The sequence below is a fragment of the Thamnophis elegans genome, chromosome Z (assembly GCF_009769535.1).
Source record: "Thamnophis elegans isolate rThaEle1 chromosome Z, rThaEle1.pri, whole genome shotgun sequence".
NCBI lineage: Eukaryota > Metazoa > Chordata > Lepidosauria > Squamata > Colubridae > Thamnophis > Thamnophis elegans.
Genome location: NC_045558.1, coordinates 118,483,539 through 118,510,605, shown reverse-complemented (window position 1 = coordinate 118,510,605; position 27,067 = coordinate 118,483,539). Strand labels below are relative to the sequence as shown.

At 40.8% G+C, this 27,067-nt stretch overlaps 1 protein-coding gene across 2 annotated transcripts in view; it reads right to left on the bottom strand.

Moving 5' to 3' along the window:
• The window catches only part of TTYH1 (tweety family member 1), a 99,292-nt gene that overhangs the window by 33,732 nt on the left and 38,493 nt on the right, over window positions 1-27,067 (bottom strand). For both annotated transcript variants that reach the window (XM_032234533.1, XM_032234534.1), the window contains exon 3: window positions 3,655-3,766. In XM_032234533.1, the coding sequence (XP_032090424.1) occupies window positions 3,655-3,766 (112 nt within the window). The remainder of the gene's footprint in view (window positions 1-3,654; window positions 3,767-27,067) is intronic.

Here is a 27,067-nt window from a genome sequence, read left to right as displayed (position 1 = left end):
AAGGAGAGATTGCAAGATTTGAGATTTGAGATTTTTTGAGATTTTATTAATATTTGTATGCCGCCCTTTTCCCTGAGGGGACTCAGGGCGGCTCACACAAAATCAGGGGAGGGGAAAACAAACATTGACAAAGAAACATATGGTAAAATAGTCAGCAACATACATTCATCATTCGGGAGGGGCAACTATCCTTGTCCCCAGGCCTGACGGGCTAGCCAGTTCTTAAGGGCTGTGCGGAAGGCCTGGACGGTGGAGAGGGTACGAATCTCCACGGGGAGCTCGTTCCAAAGGGTCGGGGCTACTACTGAAAAGGCCCTCCTCCTTGTAGTTGCCAGCCGACACTGGCTGGCCGATGGAATACGGAGGAGGCCTAATCTATGTGATCTTATTGGTCGCAGGGAGGTAATTGGCAGAAGGCGGTCTCTCAAGTATCCAGATCCACTACCATGTAGGGCTTTATGGGTGACTAGTAGCACCTTGAAGCGCATCCGGAGATCGACAGGTAGCCAGCGCAGCTCGCGGAGGATAGGTGTTATGTGGGTGAACCGAGGTGCACCCACAATCACTCGCGCGGCCGCGTTCTGTACTAGCTGAAGTCGCCGGATGCTCTTCAAGGGCAGCCCCATGTAGAGCACATTGCAGTATTCCAGCCTAGAGGTCACAAGGGCCCGGGTGACTGTTGTGAGAGCCTCCCGATTCAGGTAGGGTCGCAACTGGCGCACCAGGCGAGATTACCCCTATGTATTCCAAACAGTTGTTTCATGTGTGAGAACTGCTGGCTTGCTGTTGACTAGAGGTCATTGGATTCCATTGTGCCTAGAACTGCTAGTATTGCCTATACTGACTCTGTTTGACTGAGACACAGCTTTTAATTATTTTGTATTTAATTTTTTGGTTGTTTTTTTAAAGAGCAAGAACCGTCAGACTGGCAAGTTTGAGTGAAATCACCAGGTGAATTTTCTTTAATTCTTTGAGAAAGAAAATTAACTACAAGTTTAAATATTTGTAACAAAATTTTTTTTGGGGGGGAATATACAACACCAGAATGATTGTGAATATACAACACCAGGTTTTAGAAAATTTTAAACAGATTTAAGAGCTCAAATGAATTTGACTTAAGACTTTGAAATGAATTGAAAGGATCCTTTCTTGTGGGAAAATGTCTATGTTCATACTTCGAAATAACTGATAAGACTTAGGTTGGACACTGGAGGGCACCAAATGCTACTTTAAAAGAGGTTTTTTTTAAAAAAATGAATGGGTGCAGGATGTTTTCAAGTTATTTGCGTTAATGGAAGAATTAGAAGTTGCTACTGAATAAGAACAAGCCCCCTTCAATAAAACTGAAATTGACTTGCAAGTGAATTCAGAACAGATAATAAGAAAGAGATGAAATAATGTGTTTACAAATGAAACTTGATGATAATTTAATGATTAAAAAAGAGGTGCAAATATTAAATCAGAAGAGAGGTGTGGATTTTATTTTCTCCATTGGATTTACAAATGGGATTTGCTGACATTGCCACATTAGAATTGCAAAAGGGATTTGACAAAGACACCAAGAATTTTAGGAGAATAAATACAAGGAGTATGAGAAAGATTGGGTTAAAAACTTCCTTTGAGGAATATAAAGATCATTGGGAGAAAGAATATAGAATTTGTTTATTTGATCAATGTTAAAATAATGGGAAGCTATTTCTGGTTAAAATTTATTTTACCCGAACTTTGAACTTTCCATACAAGGAGTATCCTTCTGAATCCTTCCGCCTTCAAAGATCAAGCAGGTAGAACATCCATGATAGTGTCCTTGCTACCCTGGCATTAGAATCCTCCTCTCTATCTTTCTTCGGATTCTTGCCCTTCCGGCTTACTGGAGGTCTGTTTTGTTTTGTGGAGTAGAGGGTTAAGATTTTATTGCTGCATTCTCTAGGCTATTCAGAATTTCATTCTATCAGCTGCTCTTGCTTTATGAATTTTTTTATCAGATTTGATTGCTGTATGCTTTTTGTTCTTAAGTACTTTGGGAGGCAGCACAAAGGTTATAAATATTTTAAAATAAACAACCAAGAAAATTGCAAATAGATTTCCAACAACATATCATTATTTACCTTCCCTGCAGTAGATGGCTGCAGGAGAATGTACCGTACCTATCGCACTCTGTGGTCATATAGGGAACCATGAAATCCAACTGGTTTAGTAGTCTTTGATGGGAAGCAACTGTGCCACATAATGTGCTCCAGAATCCTTTGCAACATGCAAAGTACTGTAGTGGGGTTTCCTCAGCAAACGAGTAAATATGAAAAAGACATTTGCTTTCGGTGGAAAGCGTATGAAACATAGGAAAATAAAATACAAGCTTAAACTCTCTATCCAGTAATCCGTGCATCGCTGATGATTCACAGGTTATGCAACTGCTTTTGGATTTTACTTGAGTTCATAGAAGAGAATATTTGTAGCTCAGAATTGAACTTTGAGGTTCCTTGGTGTTCTCTTGCTTTCTTGCAGATACCAAGAACACTCCCACCAACCACTGGAAGTCACTGGTTTATGAAATGACAGCCAGACTTCTAGCACTTGATGATGTTGCCTAGTTTGGTAATGAAACATCTGCAAGAAAACAACCAAGCTCTGAGAGCACAAAGAACCTTATTTGATAAATGAAGGTGAATATACGTGTCCTAGGATAATGTCGCAATGTTGCAGGATCCAATCAGGGTTGGACACTGGGACCAGAGGTTTAATCTTCTGAGTTTTCGAACTTGCCCATCTTCAGAGAACAAATAAAATTTGTGGGGGAAAAGACTTCACTTATTACTAGGACATATCTTCAGTAGGATTCACAGGTAGAACATGCCTTCTGTCCTGTACATAGATGAGAACTTTGTCGTATACCGCTTTTGTGTAGGGTGCGTGGTGCTTTCTGAGGTTGGTTGTTTTCTTGCAGATATTTCAACACCAAACTAGGTAATATCATCAGTGCTAGAAAGGAATGTGGTTTGCTCTCTTTTTACTTGGTGGTTTCTTGGTTAGACTATGATTTGCTGTTAGCTTGTTTTCTGAGTTGGTAGTTCCTTGATTGGAGTATTTTTTATGTCTTGATTGTTGGTCTATCGCTAATCTTGATGTTAATCCTGCTCATTTAGGCATTGAGCAGCTAGTACATAAAAAGAGATCAACCCCCGCTCCCTTCTAGCTGATGATGATGATGTTACCTAGTGTGGTAATGAAATATCTGCAAGAAAACCACCAACCTCAAAGAGCACCAAGGACCCCACTCCCACAAGCTCAATCTTGAGCTACAAATATTTTCTTCTATCAGTATACGGCTTTTGCTCTATTCACCCACATACCAATACTTGTGAAATAATAAATAACCTTTTAGTAGCCATAAGGCATCGCGTCGGCTGCCCCTGCAACATACATTAAGAGCCAACAGATTCACACTCAATATGTGTATCCCTGAAAGAAACCTGAGTCAGGAGTCGCAAATCTCGTCCGGGGTTGTTGACAACTAATTTCAACCTTTGATTCATTTCTAGGATGTGAATATAAATGTGTTTCCAAGTTTCATCTGAGGACAAGGGGTTACATAAAACATTCAGGGGTGGTTTCCTGTATCTCTTGCCTCCCCCCCCTCCCCATTTGTTCACTTACCAGGCTGTCAATGGAGCTTAGCGTGTGGTTAGCATTGAGCAAAGAATATGTGACCTGGTATACTCCATCATTGGTCTCGCTGTTTCCATAGAAACCGATGCCGATCCCAGCGCTGTGACGGGTTGGGATAAGCAAAAGAAAAAGAGAAATATATGAACATAAGGATTTAAAAACCTTGTAGCCTTGTTCCTTAAAGATGGGTATGTGCTTTTCTAAAAATGTTCACATCCTGGATTTTTTTTCTGGCATCACTGTCTCTTTATGCTATGTGAAATAATACTTAGATAAAGTAGACAATATACGTGCTGTACTATTTCAAGCACTACCATACAGGGAGTCCTCAACTTACGACCATAATTGAGCCCCCAATTCATGTTATGTAAGTGAGAAATTTGTTAAGTGAGTTTTGCCCCATTTTATGACTTATGTTGCCAGATTTGTCAAATGGACCACTGCAGTTGTTAAATTAGTAATACGGTTGCCACAAAAAGGGATCACATGACCCTGGGACACTGCAGCTGCCATAAATATAACTCAGTCACCAAGGATACGAATGTAAATGACGTGACCATGGGAATGCTGCAACAGTCATAAGTGTGAAAATGGTCATAAGTCACTCTTTTCAGTGCTGTTATCATCTCAAACAGTCACTAAACAAACTGTTGTAAGTTGAGGACTACCTTTATCTCAGTGGTGGGTTCTGGATCCCATTCCAACCGGTGTGGTTGGAACGGGCCCGGCGTCGCCCACATGAACGACAGAGCGTTGCGCAGGCAGTGTACCTGCCATGCCCGTGCATGGAAGTGCCGAAAGCTTTAAAATACAGTAAGGAACTTGGGCAGGCGGGTGGGCCCTCCAGATCACCGTACCGGAACGTTTGATACATTGATATGATAAGTAATAATTGGATATGAGAAGGGAAGGTTAGAAATGTATTTGGACTATATATAAAGATCATTAATAACAATAATAATTATTATAAAAAATAAAATAAAACTATGTACAGTTAAATCTTAACTAATATGGGGAAAATGCTATGATATACGATATAATTAAAGAAAGAAAGGAGAATGATAATAAATTATATACATGGAGGATGAAATTTTTGGTATTAAATATTATGGATGTTTAGCTAAAACAGGATATGAGGATTTGATGTTAATGGAGGATTTTATAAACAAGTAAATGAAATGCCAGCATGTGGTTATGGATTAAATTTTTGGTATAGTTAAGGATGAAGGATGTTTAAACAACTGTAGTCAACTAAAAGTGGAGGTATGATGATGTTAATATGGTAAACATTTGAGTTAAGATATTTGAATTAATATGAATTAATGGAAGAGATGCACAAAAACTTGTTGTAGCCAGCTGATATACTTTTTTATAACATATACTTGTGTTTTTTTTCTTTGTTTTGTTTTTTGTTCTTTTTTGTTTTGACTTTCTTTTTTCCCCACTGTTGTGGGTATGTGTTGTTTATGTAACAAATTTTTTTAAAAAAAATTAATATTTTTTTAAAAAGTGTGAAAATGGTCATAAGTCACTCTTTTCAGTACTGTTATCATCTCAAACAGTCACTAAATAAACTGTTGTAAGTTGAGGACTACCTTTATCTCAGTGGTGGGTTCTGGATCCCATTCCAACCAGTGTGATTGGAACGGGCCCGGCGTCATCCACATGAACGACAGAGCGTTGCGCAGGCACTGTACCCGCCATGCCCATGCATGGAAGTGCCGAAAGTTTTAAAATACAGTAAGGAACTTGGGCAGGCGGGTGGGCCCTCCAGAGCACCGTACCGGAACGGTACCCGGTGCTCCGGGCAGGTTCCAGTACGCCCGTACCGGGGCGTACCACCCGCAACCCACCACTGCTGTATCCAATTGAATCTTCCTCCTCTCCAAAATATTTCCCTATGGAATAAACTACACGGGTAGTGCCACATTGAGGCAGGATGAGGCCATTGCCTCAGGGAAGCTGTTCAGAAGCAGCTTAAAGGTGGTAGAGCAGTGTTTTTCAAACTTAGCAACTTTAAGATGGGTAGACTTCGACTCCCAGAATTCCCCAGCCTGTTATGCTATCAGCTATGCTGGCTGGGGAATTCTGGGAGTTGAAGTCCACCCATTTTAAAGTTGGTGAGTTTGAGAAACATTGCAATGTAAGGAAGTGATCTATCGGGTGTGGTAGAGATTGCTGTCACATGATTATTGAGAAAGAATTCCATTACAAATCCAGCTGTATATTAAATAACAAGGGGTACCATCTTATTCTGCACTTCAGGAAGCCAAATATCTTGGAAGCTTAGTAGTTACCGTTATATCAGGAGAAGAATATTCTAGCCTTCTTACTGACATGCTCATTTTCTACCTGATGGGGCTTATATTTTCCCACAGCATGGAATAATCCCCAGTTTCTCATATGACTCTAAATTGGTACTTCAGAAGCATAAGTTCATTAGGTGCATGTCTTCATATTAGTATGGATGCCTGGCAATTCTCTTTGGCTTATAAAATCTTAAAATAAGCTGACCTGATTCACAGGTCTCCATTAAATACACAGACTGGATATAATTATCCATTCTAGTCCACACTTCACAAATCTCGCAATCCTACACTACTCCTCCCCCACAACATTCTGTGATACCAAGTACCTACACAATCCCATTGCATTACAAAACATCTATAAATGTGTCCATTCTACACAGATGTATGAAGGTCTGTATATGTAGATATGCAACAGACACAAAATCAAATTTGCCCTTACACAAAATGGTGAGAACAGTCTTCCTCAGAGGTACCATCTTATCTGCTTGGATTTAGGAAGAATTTTTTATAAATGATATTTATTGGTTCTTAATTTGTTGGGTTGTATGAGTATTTTATAGATGTTTTATTGTGTTCATTGTAAGCCACCTACAATTAAGATAACCTTTATTAGAATCTGACCGATGGAATGGCACATAGCCAATCATCAGATGGTCAAAGCTAAAACTAAATTTAAATATGAGGATTTAAAAGTCTTGGTCTATTGATTAATGTAACAAATTAACAAATATCCTTCTTCTATATTCCATGTGAAAACCTAAGCTCCTTTCCTTTTTTAAGGATGCCTCAGTTTTGTTTTTCCTTCCTACTTTACAGCCTACCAAACCATGATTAAAAAATAAGTGCCTGTAATCGTGCTAGGAGTTCCTCACATAAAATAGGCCGCTTGCAATAACAGTGTCTCCAGGAGGCAAAAGGGCAACACTTTGACAGCATAAATTACTTTCTGATCCCTCTAAAGCAACATGTTCAGCTTCTGAGAGGAAACACAGCATCATTCTTTCATCTCAGGCGGCAAAGAAGAAAAAGACTTTGTATTTTCTGCCCAACCACATGTTAATTATATATTTATAGTTCTGGAAATATTTTATTTACATATTTGCAAACAACACCTGTTTCTTTCCACTCTGGTCATTAATGAGGAGAAAAAAGGTTAGATACCCTTAGCAGATCTTTTCTTAGCTTGAGTCACATCTCTGTTTTGCATTCAGCCTTTACCCAGGAATATTACTGGCTGAGTGGGAGATTCATTGCAGTAAAGTGTACAAATAAAAATACCTCTAGTGTGCTCCTTTTTAACAATGCAGAGGTGGATTCCTACCGGTTTGGCTGGGTTCAGTTGAACCGGTAGTGGTATGCCAGCCTGGGTCGCAGAACTGGCAACAACCCAGGCTGGCCACGTCCCTGAACCGGTTCCCCAGTTGCTGCTGTTGCCGCCACCATCTTTTTTTTTGTTCTGCACATGCCCAGAACAATTTCCATCGAACTGCGCATGCGCAACAAGCATGCATCCAGCATGTGCAAGCGTGCAAGCAAAGCATGCACACAAAGCGCGCCCGTGAGCAAACCAGCAGTAATGCCAAGTTGAAACCCACCCCTGCAACAATGTAATATAGAAGTTTATAGTCATGCTTTCTCCTTTTTCTGTGCAAAGGTAAAACTAGAGCGTCTTCCTTTGGAAAGTGGGACATTCAATATCCATGAAGACCTATGTTCCAGACCCCAAAGGGATCTGTAATTCTGCAGCCAAAAAGTAATTATTTCTTTTTTGAGCAGGGAGGCGGGGACAGGAACAGAGGAAGGAAACAATGGATGCTCTCACTTTTCTTCTTTCCCAGTTTTGACCGCTTGGCCAAGTGTGAAAACCACCCAGGACAATAAAAACTCATCTACATGACAAGCATCTCTCTTCCCGTAGACTCTGCCTACCTCTTACATCTCCCACAATGGCAAGAGGGATGCTTGAGGAATTTGATCACTGACACAAGCTGATCTTATGCACACGCACTCCAAGCCAAATAGGCAGTCACGCTCCCCAGTCTCTGAATTTTGCAATTGATTCTCTGTTCAAAGGAATATCAACATTTACTTTAAATGTATATTTTATGATATGCTCTGCTTAGAAATAAGTAACTTCAGAGAAAATATATTTAACAGACACATTCAAATGGGCCTTCAAATGTGAATTTCATGGAAGCTTTTTATAGACTTATAAAGTCGTACAGAAATGGGAATAATGAACATGCATGAGAATGAGATCATCTGAAATTCATCCCTCCCTTTTTTTGAAGTCTCTCTCTTCTTGTTTTGCAGTAATCTCTAGCTAAGTCCAATAAAGCTTTGGCTCTACTTATATTACACATACGTTTTTTTTAATGCCTTTAAACAGCTTCCACCTGGGAATAATAGCCTAGTTAAAATGACCTGATTCTCCATGAATAGCATCAAAGAGAAGAGGTATAGAAGATGACCTTGAAAATAGCCTCTTGGTGAGCCTAATAGTTTCCCATACTTCTGTTCAGTGATTATACACAAAATTATTATTTTTGTCTGTCTACACCCTTTTTGTTGGTCCCACCACTCATATCTGTGAGGAGACCGGGCAAAGAATGGCAGATTACTTGTGGTGGACTTTCATGGATGGGGTTTGGAAGCACATGGGAAGCAGTCACTCATGCTGTTTCCAAACTACAGCATCACCATGCCCCACCCCCAAAAGAACTGAGCAAAAATAAGGAGGGTTCCTTTTCTTGAAACTGGGGAAAGAAGGAGTAAGGATGTCTTACAAAGAGGAATCACATCAGATGAAACTGTACAGATGGAGAGAAAGGACAGGAAAGGAAATTAGGGAAGACCACAAATACACACGAAGCAAATAGGAGCTGCCCCCACAACTACAGTTAGGCAAAACTGTCTAAGCTCCTTATGGCAGCTGGCAGGGATTGGGAACGGATTTGGGGAGAGAGAGAGAGAGAGAAGAGAGGGAGGAAAGGAATAAGGGAGGGAGGGAGGGAGAGAGAGAGAGAGAAAGAGAGAACAAAACAGAGGAACAATGTACAGGAAAGCCTCAGCATCTTCTCATCCATTCCCTTCTATCATTTTGGATTGGTCCTGACAACCTGTGCTTGCTCACCCACTCCCCAGCTTGTTTCTTAACTGTAATTAGGAAGCATGCAGTTGGGTAATTATAGCCTTTCACAAAATGACACAAACACGCAGGAAACAGCTGCAACTGAAAGTATAGCGATTAACTTGAGAGGGACCAAAAATACCAAGACTCTTTTCTTCAGTCTATCTTGGCTGCTGCTCCTTCTCCATCTCCGCATCCATCCTCCTAAGGCTGATCTATTCTGGTTCGGTCCATATCTCGTGATTTATTCCAGCCGTTTCTATAAGGCACGCCTGTATTTTACATGGATTTTTTTCCACTTCTGGAGAAGTTCCATTGTAAATGCTCTCTTTCCATTCATTTGCCCAAATAAAAGTAACTTTTCCATTAGCACAATGTGCACTTAGTTGCAAGCTAGCTTTTGTTCATTATGAACAAAAAGAAAGACAGCCTATAATCAAATCCAGAAGTATCACTTCTTGACTCCTCCAGCTTTGGTCAAAGGATGATTTCCTGTGATTTAGAAAGAGCAGCCAAAAGAACCATCAGAATATTAAAGAAGGGGAAGAGATGCGCCCGTGCACACGCGCACACACATACACACGTCCTCTCCCCATTAAACTAATGTTGAGTTAGAATTGGTGTGGGAAAACCACTCCTTTCTTTCTCAGTTTAGGAGAGGTTTCACTGACAAATGTTGAATAATTTCCTAACCAACCATCCATTCCTAGTCAGCTCAATTTGTGGCATTTGGAGCAGGACCAAGATTAGCAACTGGTGACTGACTCACTTATGCAATTTTTCTAAAGGCACCTGAGGAAATTTGTCTGACTTCCCCATTTAGCCTACTCATGGGAGTATCCTGGGAGTTAGCTTTCTTTTCACCGATCCACCTGCTCAGCCTTTACCCATCATTCCTGTCATTTACTACACATCAATCCCAGCCATTCTCCTTTTCTCTCTCTCTCTCTCCCTCCTTCCATTCATGTATTTACCCTGCTCCCTCCGAGGTCTTTGCCCCCCATTCCTCTCTCTGAATCTTTCAGTCACACCAGGCCCTCTTTTTCCCTTTCTCCCTAAATCTTGTTTCTATGACAACCACCTCCCTCATCCTCCTCCTTTCACAGCCAGGCAGGGCGGGAGAGAAGCTGTGTCATTCTCATGATAATCAAGCTTTTTTCTTTAGACTGGAGGCAGTTCCCAGACTCAGGGTGTGGGGAGATAAAAAGCTTTTGGGGTGAGGAGGGGAGAGATCCCTGGCTTCCATCCTATGCTCCTCTCTCTTTGCAAATAAATTGGGAATCTCAGTTCCCATCCCACGCTCCCACCAGCCCTCTAGAATTTATTCCAGCATGGCTCAATGATATATTTGGAATCATCTCACAGAACTTTGGATTTGTTCAGAAATCCGATGTGAGTGGAGAAAACTGTGACCTCCATCTCTTCCAGAGGTGGGTTCCTACCGGTTCAGACCAGTTCTGGTGAGTAGGTAGTAACTTGGCCGGACACTTGAACCAGTTCTATCCTTGGCGGCGCCAACTTGATTTTCTGTTCTGCACGTACGCAGAACAATCTTCGTTGAAAAAATGTAATTTTTTCCCTTTTAAAATTTTTCAGACACCGAACCAGTAATAACGCTGGCAGGAACCCACCCCTGATATCTTGGAAGGTTGGAATGTTTATTCAACTTGTATGCCGCCCTATTCCCGAGGGACTCAGGGACTTCCCATCTCTCCCATCTTCCCATCTCTCAGTTTCTCACACAGCAGCATCAAACTCCATCCCACCTCAGGAAGTTCAAATGAATAGATAGTAGAAGGCAGAAGAAGAGATCACATAGTGTTTTCCCTCAACATTAACAGGGTTCTCTCCTCCTACCCAATGAGAGGGAAGGACTCCCTGGGGAAGAGCCTAACGCTTGGAAAGAATGAGGGCAAAAGAAGAATGGGATGACAGAGAATGAGGTGGCTGGATGGAGTCACCGAAGCAGTAGGCCTGAGCTTAAATGGACTCCAGAGGATGGTAGAGGACAGGAAGGCCTGGAGGAACATTGTTCATGGAGTCATGATGGGTTGCAAATAATAACAACAACTCCTCCCAGTTGCCTCTTTTGCAAAAGGCACAACCACATAAAAGCCCTGACTTTGTTCTACATATTTAATGATCCCAACTCTGGAGGGTAAGGAAGATGACTCTTGATGGAGATAGGCAAGAGTTGTTACCTGGGCAAAATATGGTATACCATTTTTAAGTCCAGGACAGACAGATAACATTCAGAAGTGGCTTCAACAAAAGCACCCCACCTTATTTCACTGAACTTTAAAGAGGAGGAAGAAGAGATACAATACAATCAGACTTATAAGAATTCTATTATAGTAAGTTGATTTCAATAAAAGTGATTTTAGCCTTTTTGCAGAGTTGCTTTCTTGGTGTGGTTCATCTAGTGGGGCTGTTACCACAAGAAGAGGGAAGCAGCTTCACTCTATTTGCACAACCTGGGATGGACAGACCCTAAACCATCATTATGGATGCAAAAGATCTTGGCTACAAGTTCATTATTCTTAGGGATGTATAACCATTTTTTCCACAACTGTTACATTTCTCTCCTTCTGTCCTCAATATCCTATCCATAACCTGTCCCAGCATTGCCAGGAAAGAAGACTTTTCCTTCATTGAACATCCTAGGATGGCCTTCCAGACTTGTGATTAAGATGGCATGGAGCAGCTTTTAAGTGTATTCATTTGAGATATTTCGGGAGCAGCTTCCACATGAACATTCATCCCTTGCCTGATATTGCATCTCTTCAGGTATCAGAGCCATGATGTAATCAGATTCCATTCTGTCTGAACCAGGGAGCAGAAAACAATATGAAAGCTTCTTATATAGCAAAAGTATCAGAACCCAGTTGTGATGGACTAGCGTCACTTGGTCTTGGCTGGACATATTTCAAATTGTAAAACAACTGTGTTTTCAGGTGATCCTTCTGGGGATAGGACTTAGATGTAGGAGATGACAAGGCAAAGCATGGCGGAGTGGTCAAAGACATCATCAGACTCAAGTCCCTTCACGTCCACAAAAGAACTCCTTGAATTCCATTGACTCTGATCTACCACCAACTCGTTTTAACCATTAGTAGTTCAGATTCTTGTAGAGAGCTTTAGTGTATAATAAAATTATCTATACCAATGGTGTCAAACTTGATTTAATTGAGGGCTGCATCAGGGTTATGTTTGACCTCGGGTGCAGGGGTGGGTGTGGCCAGGGTGGGTGTGGCCAGTTTGATGTCACTCATGTTGGAGGGACCTGTGGCGGCCTTAGCACTCTGCCAGTGAAAACAGGCCCCCAAGCTCTGTTTTTGGCTGCGATGGCTTCCTGCAACCCTCTCCCAGTGAAAGGGAGCTTGGGAGGGCTGCATGCAGCCCTCTCAAGCTTTGTTTTCACTGGCAGAGACAATGCGAGCCAGATCCAAGCACCCTGCGGGCCGGTTTCCAGGCCTACAGGGTCTGTTTCCGGGACATCCCCGCAGGCCAGATCCAAGCACCCTGTGGGCCGATTTCCAGGCTCACTGGGTCTGTTTCCGGGACAGCCCCGCGGGCCAGATCCAAGCACCTTGTGGGCTGGATGCAGCCCGTGGGCCTTGAGTTGACACCCCTGATCTATACATTCATCTGAACTGCCCAGAGTCCTGATTTCCTGCTCTTAGTGGTATTCTTTATTAGCATGTACCCTGAGTCCTACATAAAATCTAGAATATTCATTGTATCTGAATCTTTCTTCAGTAGATCTTCATACTCTTTACACCATTAAGAGATACTGCAATAGTTTTATATATGCTTTTTTCTTTAGGAGCTATACAGCATTGTCTTCTCTAATTTACCCCAGATCACTAATCCTTTGAGGTAGATTGGGATCAGGTAGAGTATAACTGGCCCAAAGACACCCATTAAGTTTCCATGGTTGAGGATGGACTTAGGTCTAGGTCTCTCCAGGCCTAATCCATGTTTAGCCAGCAAAATCCACATTCAAAGTACTTCTCAGCCTTAAGATAATCTACAACTGAATCATGGTTTGTTAAATATGTTACAACACACTAAATCATCAGTAAATGATTTACAACCTATCTCCTATACTGCACTTTAGATAGCATGGATTATCTGAGAATCTGATCATTTGGAATAATGGATCACACTGGTTCTTTTGATCTTCTAGTAAGAAGCACCTTGCGCTTCAAGGTGCTTCTTACTACCTACAAAGCCCTTCATGGTAGTGGATCTGCGTACTTGGGAGACCGCCTCCTGCCAATCACCTCCTCTCGACCCATAAGATCTCACAGATTAGTCCTCCTCCGAGTGCCATCTGCCAGCCAGTGCCGGCTGGCAACTACGCGGAGGAGAGCCTTTTCAGTAGCAGCTCCGACCCTCTGGAACGATCTCCCCGTGGAGATTCGTACCCTCACCACCCTTCAGACCTTCCGCACAGCCCTCAAGATCTGGCTATCCCGCCAGGCCTGGGGGTAAGACTATAATTCGCCCCCACCCGAATGTTGAATGAATGTTGCTTGATTTTAATTTTACATTGTGTTTTTATGTTATTGTATGTCTTCCCTTCCCATACAAGTTGTTAGCCGCCCTGAGTCCCCTCAGGGAAAAGGGCGGCCTATAAATAAACTCAACAACAAAATCTCATCTGTATATGGCGATCCTTTGGTTTGGCCTCAACCAGATACAATACAATAGCAGAGTTGGAAGGGACCTTGGAGGTCTTCTAGTTCAGTGGTTGTTAACCTTTTTGAAAGAATCGCCTCCTTGAGCCAATGAGGAAATTATCATTGCCTCCTCCCCCAACATAACCTCTCAATCACAACACAGGGAAATAATTCTTCAATTTATGCAAATACATTTTTTGTTCTCTTTAAAATTGTCATCAGGACATATCGATGCAAATAATTTATTTTAAGTCTTTTTCCCATAGCTCAACTGTGTGAAAAATTCTGATACCACCCATCACTTTACTCCCAAACTTCGTGATACATGTATTTCATTATTATCTTATTTATTCAAGACACTTAAATGCAATGACCACTGAAAACAAAATTCAATAGCAAGAAAATGAAATGCCCCCCCCCCAAAACAGTAACATTTAGGGATTTAATTACAAATGAATTTTAAGGTGCAAAAAGAAATATAAAAAGGCCATGAGAACAAACTGCAATGCAGGAACTAAGAATTTCAAGACGAAAACTCTGAAACTAAATTAAGATTCGAGGAAAATATATATTCATGCACACTGTAAAAAGGGTTAAAAAGACACAAAGAAAATTTTTACAGAAGGAAAGCAACAAAAATCAGAGAGACAAATTTAATGCCTTAAACTGAAGAAAAATATATATATATATCTACACAAAAAGTTTACACGAAGAGCAGAACAAAAAAAATTGAAACCATAAAACCAAGAAAATATAATATCGAACTGGAGTGCACGCTAAAAAAGTACAAAGAGACACACAAAGTTTTAAAGAGCGCAACAAGAATTCAAAAACGAAGCCGAAAACTCAAACTGGAACGTGAAATCCAATGCAAGCAAATCCAACGATAAGAGCTGAGACGATTATTAACGAAGAAAATGTATGTGCACAAAAAGCAAAAAAAAAAAAAAAGAGAACACCAATGGCTGCCTTGTGCTTGGTGAGCTGATGCTAATTTCTTGATGTCTGGAACCATTTTTGTTAATCTCATTCTTAAATCGCTGTGCTGAGTGATCTTCTACATGTTCCTTGACTTAGAAAGGATCTGTTGGACAGCGCTGAAGCCCCTCTCCACTAAGTAAGTGGAAGGAAAGGCTAAAAGAAGCAACTTAACTTCCTTCCACAATATTGGGTAAGTTTCCTCATTTTCACCCAAAAAGCTTCACAGCCGTAACTCTGAAAATGTGATTGGGCCTCACAGTCATATTTAAGACCTGTCAGTGGCTCTTGCAGTTTGGGATGAAGTTGTGCAAAGTCTGCTGTGAAAGGATTTAGCACCCAAGTGGGCACTTCCAGATTTATCAGATCATAGAATCTGGTTTCCATATCTTCTTTTAGTTGCTTCAAGTGGCAGCAAAAAAAATGTCCAAATCTTCTGCTTGGAGTTGACGTTCATTACCAAGGCTTGGGAACTGATACAGCGCTTGGTGACTCATATTGCTTGCAAGGAGGTCCAAGTTGGAAATAAATGAGCAGATTACTCCTTTGGCCTTAAGAAAATTGATTTTATCTCCTTGCAGCTTTATGTTCCCTTCATTCAGCTTGTCAAAAACATCTGCGAGATAAGCTACATCCAGATGTTGAAGTTTAAGAGAACTGCTTAGACTTGGATCAATGGATTCAAGAAATTCGACAACTGTGTCAAAAAGTTCGTGGAATCGCCGCAAACACTTTCCTTTTGAAAGCCACTTTACTTCGGTGTGCAAAAGGAGACGTTCAAACTTTTCACAAAGCTTGTGAAAAAGTCAGTTGTTCAAGGCATTCGACTTAATTTTATTCACAGTATTAATGACATAATGTATAGACTCATGTAAATGCCCACTCAATTTTTTTGAGACAAGGTGCTGTCTATGAATGAGGCAATGGACAGTCATAACTCCAGGTACAACCAATTTTAGATGAGCTTGAAATCCATGATATCGTCCAACCATGGATGCAGCTCCATCAGTTGAACATGTCACGACGTTTGTCAAAGGGGTGTTTTTCTCATTAAAAAACTCTTCAACCTTTTTAAATATCGAAGAACCTTTTGTGTAGGTGGTTAAATTTTGAGCAAATAACAGTTCTTCCCCGATCTCTTCATTTCCATTGATGAAACGGACATAAGCCGATAACAAGGCTTCATTTTCCCGAATTGTTGACTCATCAATCTGCATCACAAATTCTGTACTTTTCAAGGTGTCAATAAGACTTTCTTCCACTTCAGCAGCCATTTTGTCAATTCTTTTTGATACGGTGTCATTGCTCAAAGGAATTGATTGCGTGAAAGTGCTTGACCTGCGCCCCAACATGGTGGCAACAATCTGTTTCACTGCTAGTAAAATCAGTGTTTCTCTGATAGTGTGAGGTTTGCCACATTTTGCTATCAACAAAGGTACTTCATAGGAACAAATGAATCCCTTGTCGGGGTTGAGTGACGATTTTCCAAATAACTTCTCAACAGTGCTGCGACCCTCAAACTTGGCCTTTAAGGATTGGAAAAACAATACCGGTTTGTTGGCTTTATCCGAATGAATTCTTTCCAATAGTCTTTCAGTCGGGAAGGCTTCATCGCTTCATTTGAAAATGTTTTCTCACAAAGAAGACAAAACGGAAGCTGTACATTGGATGGAATGAATCCCAATTTTAGGTATTCTGTCGAATATTGGTGACATTTCCTCTTCTCGGCCATGTTGAGAGGTCTTCGAAATAAAAGGCACTGATTGCAAATTAAATTTTCGACTGCACTGGAACACTATAAAAGACATGTGGACATCAATAAACCCAGTTTCAATAGTTACGTTGACATTACAGCTGACATCACAAGGGACAGCCACTCAGCATGCAATGTTTCGAAAGAAGCTCTCACCCTCACTGCCCATTCTGGCCAATGGCATGCCACTGTATGGGTAGAGTGATAGAGACTGCTGCGCAACGCGCATGAAGATAAGCGATGCGTATTCACATATGTACGGCGTTCTGTACTGAAGCTAGCTGGAGGAACATTTTAAAACACAGTTCAATCCACTAATAGCGAGCAATCTGATGTTTTTGCACAACAGATATTCAGCGGTTCACTGTACAAAAAAGTCTCAAAAGTGTCCCCACAACTTCTCACTCCATTGCCCCCATATCACCCCCCTTCCTTTCCTTCGCCCCTGCGTCACCCCTTCTTGTTCCATCGCACCCCTGAAAAACAAAATCGCCCCCTGGGGGGCGATATCACCCAGGTTAAGAACCACTGTTCTAGTCCAATCCCCTGACTAGGCAGGAAATCCTATACCATTCCAGACAAATGGCTATCCAACATCTTTGTAAAGACTTCCAGTGTTGGGGCATTCACAACTTCTGGAGGCAAGCTGTTCCACTGATTAATTGTTCTAACTGTCAGGAAATTTCTCCTCAGTTCTAAGTAGTTTCTCTCCTTGATTAGTTTCCACCCATTGCTTCTTGTTCTACACTCAGGTGCCTTGGAGAATAGTTTGACTCCCTCTTCTTTGTGGCAACCCCTGAGATGTTCTTATATGGTGTACAACTTCCATCTCTCTGGACTGGATAGACTGGTTTCTATATCCATAGATGCATTCCTCAGAAAACATCTCTTGGCTCCCAATCCTAATTCACAAAATGTCTCTACCAATCCAGAAAACCAAGAGACTCTGGTCCTTTAGTTTGAACCAGTGCTGTTCAGATTAATGAACAAATAATCGTTCATGGCTCCAGGAAGATTTCTGCACTGCAATGGATGGCATCTGGCTGATGAACTATCTCTGACCATCTGGCTATTTCTCCCTGGGCTAAATGAATAAAGGTCTTTATGCTAAATATATTTCCTAGCCACCTGGCTTTTTGGTACAATGCACTCCAAAGAGCAAGAGAATTGCATAGCTCATCCATCCACACAGACTAAGACTTCTATGAACAGGGGTCTTACTATATAAGCGTCTGGGCTATCTATTGCAGAGATACACATTTTAGTATATAACTATATTGCAACCTTAAAGGTGGAATGTACTGCATATCTTTCTAATTTTAAGCCCATTCCTCCACATAAAAAACACTTGCCTGATTTTTCACGGACTGGTTTTTCAAAAGGGGTAGAATTGGTACTTTCACATTACAATCCAGAACAATCTGCAAATGGGCCAAACATTTTGGCTCCTCCCACATTGAGATCTGGAGAAGGATTTGGAAGGGCACATGAGTATGTAGATTTTTCTGTTTGATCTGGAACTAAGATGAGATCTTATTATTAGCAAGAGAAAGAGGAAAAAATGCCCCCACTCATTTTCATGTGGGTAATTGGTTATTTCATGGGTAGCTGGAGAGATAAACTGGAATGGGTGGGGGTGGTGGAATGATGAATGAAGTGTTGTGACATTATGTTTCTTTCATACGTGCAGGGAACATCACAACACAAATATAAATATGCAGAATTCTTTTGTCATTCTGTCATCATCATCATCAGCAGCATCATCATCAGTTTGCGGCAGACATCATTAGGACAATGGTAACGCAAATCTTACTTTAATCTTCATGAAGGTTTGAAAATACAGGTAGTTCTCAACTTATGACTACAGTTGAGCCCAACATTTCTGTTGCTAAATGAGACAGTTGTTAAGTGAGTTTTGCCCCATTTTATGATCTTTCTTGCATAGTTGTTAAATGAACCACTGCAGTTGTTAAGTGAGTAACACAGTTGTTAAGTGAATCTAACTCCCCCATTTTGACTTTGCTTGTCAAAAGGTCGGGAAAGGTGACCACGCGACTTCAGGATTCTGCAACCATCATAAATATATGTCATTTGCCATTGTGGAATGCTGCAATGTTTTCCAACATTGTTGAAACTTTGAATGGCCACTAAATGAACTGTGGTAAGTCAAGGACTACCTGTATCCTGGTTGAGATTTGAAGAGCTGATGTTAATCAGTGTGAATATTACAGGGTGAAATGGGCAGGGACTTGACCTGCTGTTTTAAGAATTAAAAACAATTATCACATAAGATGATATTCTCCCGAAACAGTTAATATTAGCCCAAGGAACTTCTGAGCTTTTGAAATGTACCTATTCCTGACCCAGTTGAAGATTTTAAAATGTTCCTCCTCAAATACTTGCCTTTGCCTTCATTACTTTTTTGCACCTAAGGTGGTGATTAATGGAAAGCCTGACATCTTCAGTGAATTATAACAGGATGGCCAATGGCAGGGAAACAAAAGCATTCTTGCTATGTGAAGAGCTGAAGAGAACAGAAAAATGAGGTAGATGCTACCTGCAGAGAAAAATCCACTTACTGAATTTCCCTTTTTTTTTTTACACCATGGATAAAAATCAGATGGAGGCTGGCAGCACCTTTTCAGACTATCACATTTTATTAAAAGACTTCCTTGCATCTGATGAATGATCTACAGCTCACAAAATTTTAGATTAATAAAAGGGTTAGCTTGAAAATGTGCTATCAGATTCCTCCTGATTTTTGGCTAGAAGACTGCTTCCTTCCTACTGTGACCATTATTAAAGGTGCAGGCAACTAATTTTATTTTGCTCCAGGACAATTACATTAAAAAATTTCAAGAGTCTTTCTATAAAAGTTTTGGATAAAACAGAGAAACATTTTTATTATAATATCTGTCAAAACCAGATCATGCCAAATAAACCTTATTTCATTCTTGGACAAAGTGATTAAAGTAGTGGATCAGTGAAATGCTGTGGACATAGTACACTTAGATTCCAGTAATGCATTTGATAACGTAGAGCACAAACTACTTCTGGGTAAGCTAGAAAAATGGGAGAGAGCAACACCACCAGTTGGATTTGTAACTGGCTGACAAATCATACTCAATGTGTAGTCCTCAAAAGACCTATATCAACATGGAGGGAAGTAAGCAGTGGGGTACCCCAGGATTCTGTTTTAGGCCCAGTATGCTTCATAAATGATCTAGTTGGGGGTGTCAAATTCGCTGCCTGTGGGCCGGTTGCGTCATGTGCTGGCCCCGCCTCCTCCTAGTTTAGCGAAGGGTGAAAAAGTCCTGATACATCACGTGATGCCGCTGTGATGCCGCGAGTTTGATACCCCTGATCTAGATGAAGGAATAGAAGGGGAACTCATCAAATTTGCAAACAACACAAAGCTGGCAAGAGTAACCAATATCCCAGAAGACAGGCTCAAGATCCAAAAAGATCTTGACAGACTTGAATAACAAAATGAAATTCAACATAGATAAAAGTAAGATTTTATACTTAGGTAAGAAAAACCAACTGTATAAGTAGAGATTATGTGAAATTTGGCTTCATGCCAATAATTGTAAAGTGGGGTTTTGGAATCCTAGTGGACAATCACTTAAATATGAGTCAACAGTGTACAGCAGTAGCAAAAAAGCCAATGCAATCCTAGGCTGCATTAACACAGGGATAGAATCAAGATCATGGGAAGATTTAGTATTACTTTACAAAGCCTTAGTAAGACCACACTTGGAATACTGCATCCAGTTCTGGTCACAACAGTATAAAAAGATGTTGATACTCTGGAAAGAGTGCAGAGAAGAGTATAATCAGAGGGCTGGAGGCAAAAATATACAAAGTACGTTGCAGGAATTGGATATGTCTTGTCGAGTGAAAAGAAGGACTAGGATAGACACAATAGCAGTTCCAATATTTCATGCAAAGACGAGGAGTCAAACCATTGGTGAGTTCTTACCGGTTTGGCCCAGTTCAGGTGAATTGGCAGTGGTTTGGCGGTCTGGGTCACTGGAACTGGCAGTGACCCAGGCCTGCCAAGCCCCCAAACCGGTTCTCTTGGTGGCACCTATGGTGCTGCCCTCTTGTTTTTGGCTTCTGCACATCCGCATAACAATTTTTATTGTACTGCGCTAGCGTGCACAGTGTGAATTAAGCATACACAGACTGCACGTCTGCAAGCAAAACTGGCAGTAGTGGCTGCTGGAACCTACCCGAGTCAAACTATTTTCCAAAGCACCAAAAGGCAAGACAAAGGATGGAAACTAACCAAGGAGAGAAGCAACTTAGAAATATATTTTACTATAATCTCAGATATCTCCCTAGAACCGTAATGGTGAACCTATGGCACACGTGCCACACATGGCATGTGGAGCCATTTCTTAGGGCACGTAAGACATTGTCCCGTCAGCTCCAGAGCACATGGCACACTGGCCAGCTGATTTTGGCCTTCACTTTTTGCCCATTTTTCGCCCTCTGGAGGCTTTAGGGGGCTTCCCTGAAGCCTCCAGAGGGCGAAAAACGACCCTATGGGCAATCCAGAAGTCAGAAAATGGGCCGGGGGTAGGGGGTAGGGCAGGCCGTTTTCACCCTCTCCAGGTTCCTAGAAAGTCTCTGGAGCCTGAGCAGGACGAAAAACAGGTCCACCGTGCCTCAAAAGCGGGGTGGGAGGGTGGGGTGGGGGTCGCACATGCATGTGCGGAGGAGGGCATGCACACGCCCGACCCCCCACGCTCCCCCTGCTTTTGGCATGCAATGGCAAAAGGGTTAGCCATCACTGCCATACAAAATAGAAGAAAGGATTTGATAATGAAGAGGATACAAACATGTTGGAATCTTTAGTATCACTCTAACAACAGAGACTTTAAATTGTTGCTGTACTAAACTGGATTTATTTTTATTAAGCTTTGATGAAAAAATAATATTTGGCTGGGGCCATACAGCATGCCAAACCACACATCATGACTTAGAAAGTGGGATAACTAGATTCACACAGTATGTCAGCTCAAGTAATATCCCTTGTTTAGCGATGATATACATATCTATTCTCTGGCTGGATTCTTGCATCAGACCACCTAATGTGGTTTCTTTGCTTTTGATGTAGCGTATTATATCAATTTAACCGCAATGGCATATACAATAAATGTTATCCTCATAACAAAATGTCTGCTGCAAGCTATTGCCGTGGGAACCATATTCTAGCATATAATGAAGCACTAATATGGCAACAATGGGGATTGCAGATGGATAGAACTCCCATCCTCTTCTATATATAAAAACAACCTTATAGCTCTATCAAATGGAACCAGCAGTTGCTTCGGTAAGAGGCCAGTTATAAATCAGTCACACTCCACTAGCAGGAAACCGATAGTGCTACATTAAAAGAGAATTACCAAAGGAGTACTTATGTTCCTGGTATTTCTTTAGTAATTAAGGACTATTAATAAGGATTCAAGATATCATGCTAGACAATTTATAACGGAAAGAACTTCAAAGCTATTAAAATAGGATAATAACAATGATGTAAAGAAGTACAGAATTGTCCTAGTTAGAACTAGATAAAAATATACGTAGTGATCTCATGACATTTACCCATGATTAAATGACCCCACTTTATTCAATTAACACTATTGCCTGCTTTCAGGATACTCTAATCATAAATTAATCACAGGTCTACTATCACATAATGCAGGTAGTAATAGCAATAGCAATCACACTTGGACATATTATACCGCTCCACAATGCTTTACAGCATTCTCTGAGCATTGTTTTTACAGTATTGTCAGCGTATTTACCCCAACAAGCTGGGTCCTCATTTTACCAACGCTGGAAGGATGGAAGGCTGAGCTGGTCAGGATCGAACTCCTGGCAGTGGGCAGAGTTAGGCAAAGCCAGCTGGAAAAGCTGCAAATGGCAACCACATGACCCAAAAGATGTTGCAACCATCATAAATACATGACAGTTGCTAAGCACCTTAATTTTGATTTTGTGACTGTGAGGATGCTGCGATGGTCATAAGTGCAAGGACCAGTCATAAGTCATTTATTTCAGTATCATTGTAACCTTGAGTGATTTACTTTATCAGCCATATTGTAGCCTAGTGTAGTAAATGCATTCAATAAAATTTTGTAAAACAGGTAAGGGGAAGTTTCTGTTACAACAGTCAAGCAATTCTTTGAGAATAATCAGAGAATATTGCAGTACAGGTATGTTCCTTCTATTCCTTTTAGAATTGCACATCACCTTAAAATACAGGTAGTCCTCGATTTATGACCAGAATTGAGCTCAGAATTGATGTTGCTAAGTGAGAAAGTTGTTTTTGTTCCATTTTATGACTTTTCTTGCCAGATTTGTTAGTGGATCACTGCAGTTGTTAAATTAGTAACATGGTTGTTAAGTGAAGCCGATTTTCCCATTAATTTTGTTTGTCAGATGGTTGCAAAAGATAGTCACATGACACTGCGACTGTCATAAATATGAACCAGTTGTCAAGCATCTGAATGTAAATCACTTGACCATGGGAATGCTGCAATGGTCATAGAGGTGAAAAATGGTCATAAGTTACTTTTCTGGTGCCACTTTGAACAGTCACTAAGCGAACTATTGTAGGTCAAGGACTACAGGTAGTTTAAAATATGTAGTGCAATGATTTGCTTAACATAATAATGTTGTGGTAATAAAACAAAACATTGGTTGAGTTCATTCAATATATATACCCATGGTTAACCTGTCTTATGCTTTATTAAACTGACCTAATTACCAGTTCATATAACACAATGAACCATAAAATAACTAATTAACCAATTACTCCTTTGCCTACTGTGTCCTGTGCTATGTCTGCATGCTGATTATTGTATTGTTTATACAGCTTATCATACTGCCAACCACTATGGTTTCTCAGCAGTTTAGGGGGAAAAAACCCATTAACTTAACTCTGAAATATTAAAAATGATTTAAAGCAACAATTTAAAACAACTGAAATTAGCCAATAAAACCAACTATTTAAAAAGCCTGCTTAAAAACAGGTGGTTTTAGGATATTTAATTGCGAGTCCCATCTCTGCACAATAAGCATTTCAAAGAGGGCATTTATAGAGAAAGCTGGACTCTGTCTAGTCATAAAATAAGGATCTGGCAACCATAGGCAAATCTCAGATTTTCTCAAGTCTTAAAAGAGTGGAGGAGCTCTGGGTCCTTGAAGGTGATAAAGTAGCACTTTATGTTTCACTCAGAACAGATTGGCTTTTAGCACTGATGAAACATAGTTCCTTTGAGCTCTTCCAGGACCAATTTGGATATTGAGTTCTAGTGGAAAGTGAATCACATCAAGAAGATACCAATGGAGGATTAATTTCACCTTGGTGTTTAATAATATACAGGTAATCCTTGACTTAACACAGTTTGTTTAGTCACCTTCAAAGTCACAAAGTGACCTATGACTGTTTTTCACGCTTATGACTGATGTAACATCCTCATGATTACATGGTCAAAATTCAAACACTTGGAAACTGGCATGTACTTATTACGGTTGCACTTTCTGGACTTTCTTTTCATCCAAGAAGCTTTGACTGGATGGTGGGGAATCAGAGTCAGACCTGTCAGAGCTGAAGAAGCTTCTTGCATGAGTAGCTAAACGTCTTCAAAGAAAAACCAGAAAGTCCAGTTGCTTCTTGAAAAAAGCACCTTTGGGACAACCATGACTTGGATGACTGAGAATTTCCATAGACTTTAACCTGGTAAGCTCCAGACACTTGGTATGCAACTTCCAGTGTCCCATCCCATAAACCAGCTGCCTTTGAAGATTGAATACAGGAAGTCCTTAACTTACGAGCACAGCCCAAAATTTCTATTGCTAAGCGATAAGATTTATTAAGTGAGTTTTGTCCCATTTTACAGCCTTTCTTGCCATGGTTGTTAACTGAATCACTACACTTGTTAAGTTAGTAATATGATTGCTGTGAATTTAGCATCCCCATTGACTTTGTCAGAAAGTCACAAAAGGCATGACCCTGGGACACTGCAACTGTCACAAATATGACATTAAGTTGCAAAGCATTTTAATTTTGATCACGTGACCGCAGGATGCTGCAACAATTGTAAGTGTGAAAAATGGTCATAAGTCATTTTTTTCAGTGCCATTGTAATTTAGAATGGTCACTAAACAAACTGTTTAGTAAATCGAGGACTACCTGGATTGAAGAATGAATATTGTTGTAGCTAAATACATTTGGGAGAATTAGTCTGGGAAAATATACCATGTTTCCCCAAAAATAAGGCAGTGTCTTATTTTCTTTTGACCCCTGAAATAAGCACTTGGCCTTATTTTTGCAAAGGTCTTATTATTTTTGAGGTGCAGAAAGCGGCGAATGTGGTCACCTCATGGCTGCTGCTGTGTTGCAATATTTTCAGGGGAGGGCTTATTTTTAGCACATTTGCTCAAAAGCCCAATGGGGCTTATTATCTGGGGAGGTCTTATTTTCGAGGAAACAGGGTATTTTATGAACTTCCAAATCCATAAAAGTCTGAATCTTCTGCTCCTGCTTAAATGCTCCCTATATCTATGCCATATTTAACCCACTTATTAAATTAGGATTGTACAGCTAAGCTAATGTCTTGGCAGCAGAAAATTCCATTTATTTTAAAAGAGCAAGAAGAAAACCAAGGATATAATTGTTTTAGGATGAAATATTTAGCTGATATTTCTACCCACTCGGTTCTACAGGCAGAATGTCCTAACCTCACCTCTGAACTCATGAAAACCTCAAGCTTGTTCTCCTGTTCAAGACAATCAGATTCTGAAATAAACTCAGGAGGGGGAAAAAACCCCAATTCAACAGCCTCCAATGAAAAGCAGCAATGGAAAAGTCTTAGTTTGAATAGAGGAATATGAAGGGGTCTTTTCTTCTCTATATCTCGCTTTCAGTTTTCTAACCCTTCCCCCATCTGTTATTTCTTTTTACTACAGTAGTGGAAAAAAACAGTTGCTGGGGAAGAAATGGTTGTGGAAAAAGTATTTAAAAAAAGAAGAAATATTCAAAGATTAGGATTATTTAAAAAACCTCTAACTCCATGGTTTCCTAGTTTCAGGGCTGTTCATATTTCCAAAAAAACAACAACACACCCACTTGGGATAAGAATTCATCTCCTCTCTCATCTAATGGCTTGTTGTGACTCTCCATCTTATTTTTGAATTTTTCCAGCATGTAATTTCTGAATGGCTAAGGAAGCATCCCTTTTAGGATTACTCATAACTCTAAGCTAAGACTTCTTTTATAACCATGATTTGTTATCAGAGGTGGGCTTCATAAAATTTTATCACCAGTTCGCTGCGCACCGAAACTGTGAGTGCACGTGTATGCATACTTGCTTCATGAGCATGCGTGCCTTCCATGCATGTGCTTTGCTTGTGCACATGGCTTGCACACATGGCTTGCACACATGCATGCAGCTTAGGAAATGTGGCTCAGGGCGGCATAGAGCCAGGGGGGGGGCAACCTGCAGGTCGCCACTACCAATTTGCCCGAACTGGTCCAAACCGGCTGAATACCACCAATATTTGTTATTCAAATCATAATACAGATAGTCCTCGACTTGCAACAGTTCATTTACTGCCTGTTCAAAGTTACAAGGGCAATGAAAAAAAGTGACCGTTTTTCACACTTAGGCAGCATCCCCATGGCCGTGTGATCAAAATCCAGATGCTTGGCAATTGATTCATATTTATGACAGTTGCAGTGTCGCAGTGTCTTGTGATCAGCTTTTGTGAACTTCTGACAAGCAAAGTCAAATGGAGAAGCCGGATTCACGTAACCGTATTACTAACTTAACAACTGCAGTGATTCATAACTGTGGCAAGAAAGCTCGTAAAATGGGGCAAAACTCACTCACTCAAATGTTTCATTTAGCAACATAAATTTTGGGCTCAAGTGTAGTCATAAATCGAGAACTACCTATAGATAGCGTCACACATTATGCCCAACTATTAAGTGTGGTACATAAATTGCAAGCAAACTAGCATAGATTCACGTGGATCATTCAAACCATTCAAAACTCTTAATCTTCCCTGAGAAAGAAAGAGAGAGACCAGGGGAGGGGACGGGGGGGGGGAGGTATTTCTCTTTTTAATGTTGTGGCTTCTCCCATTGTGATGGAAAAGAGTGGCCCAAATCCTTCCCTTCACCCATCTCTTGCAGAACTTGGGCCCTCTCTTGTTATTAGGCCGCCAGTAGTAAATATCCTCGGCTCACCCGGCCTTGAACCAGGATCACAGGCTGCCATTCATGAGAATGACTAGTGAACAGCCTTGCTGGTAAGGTGAAGGTAACAAAGTGCCATTAGCATAAACGGGGACAGACTGTATGTAAAAGGCCTGGTCCATAAGGCTAAAGCCGGCTCTTAGGACGCCCCTAGCAACAGCTTTTGTTCCCCGCTCTATGGGCCGATCCTGCCTCCATTGTCAAGGCTCTTTACTGTGGGAAGGATTTGGAAGGATTGTGTGGTGGGGCAGAATGTCTTTAAGCAATCCG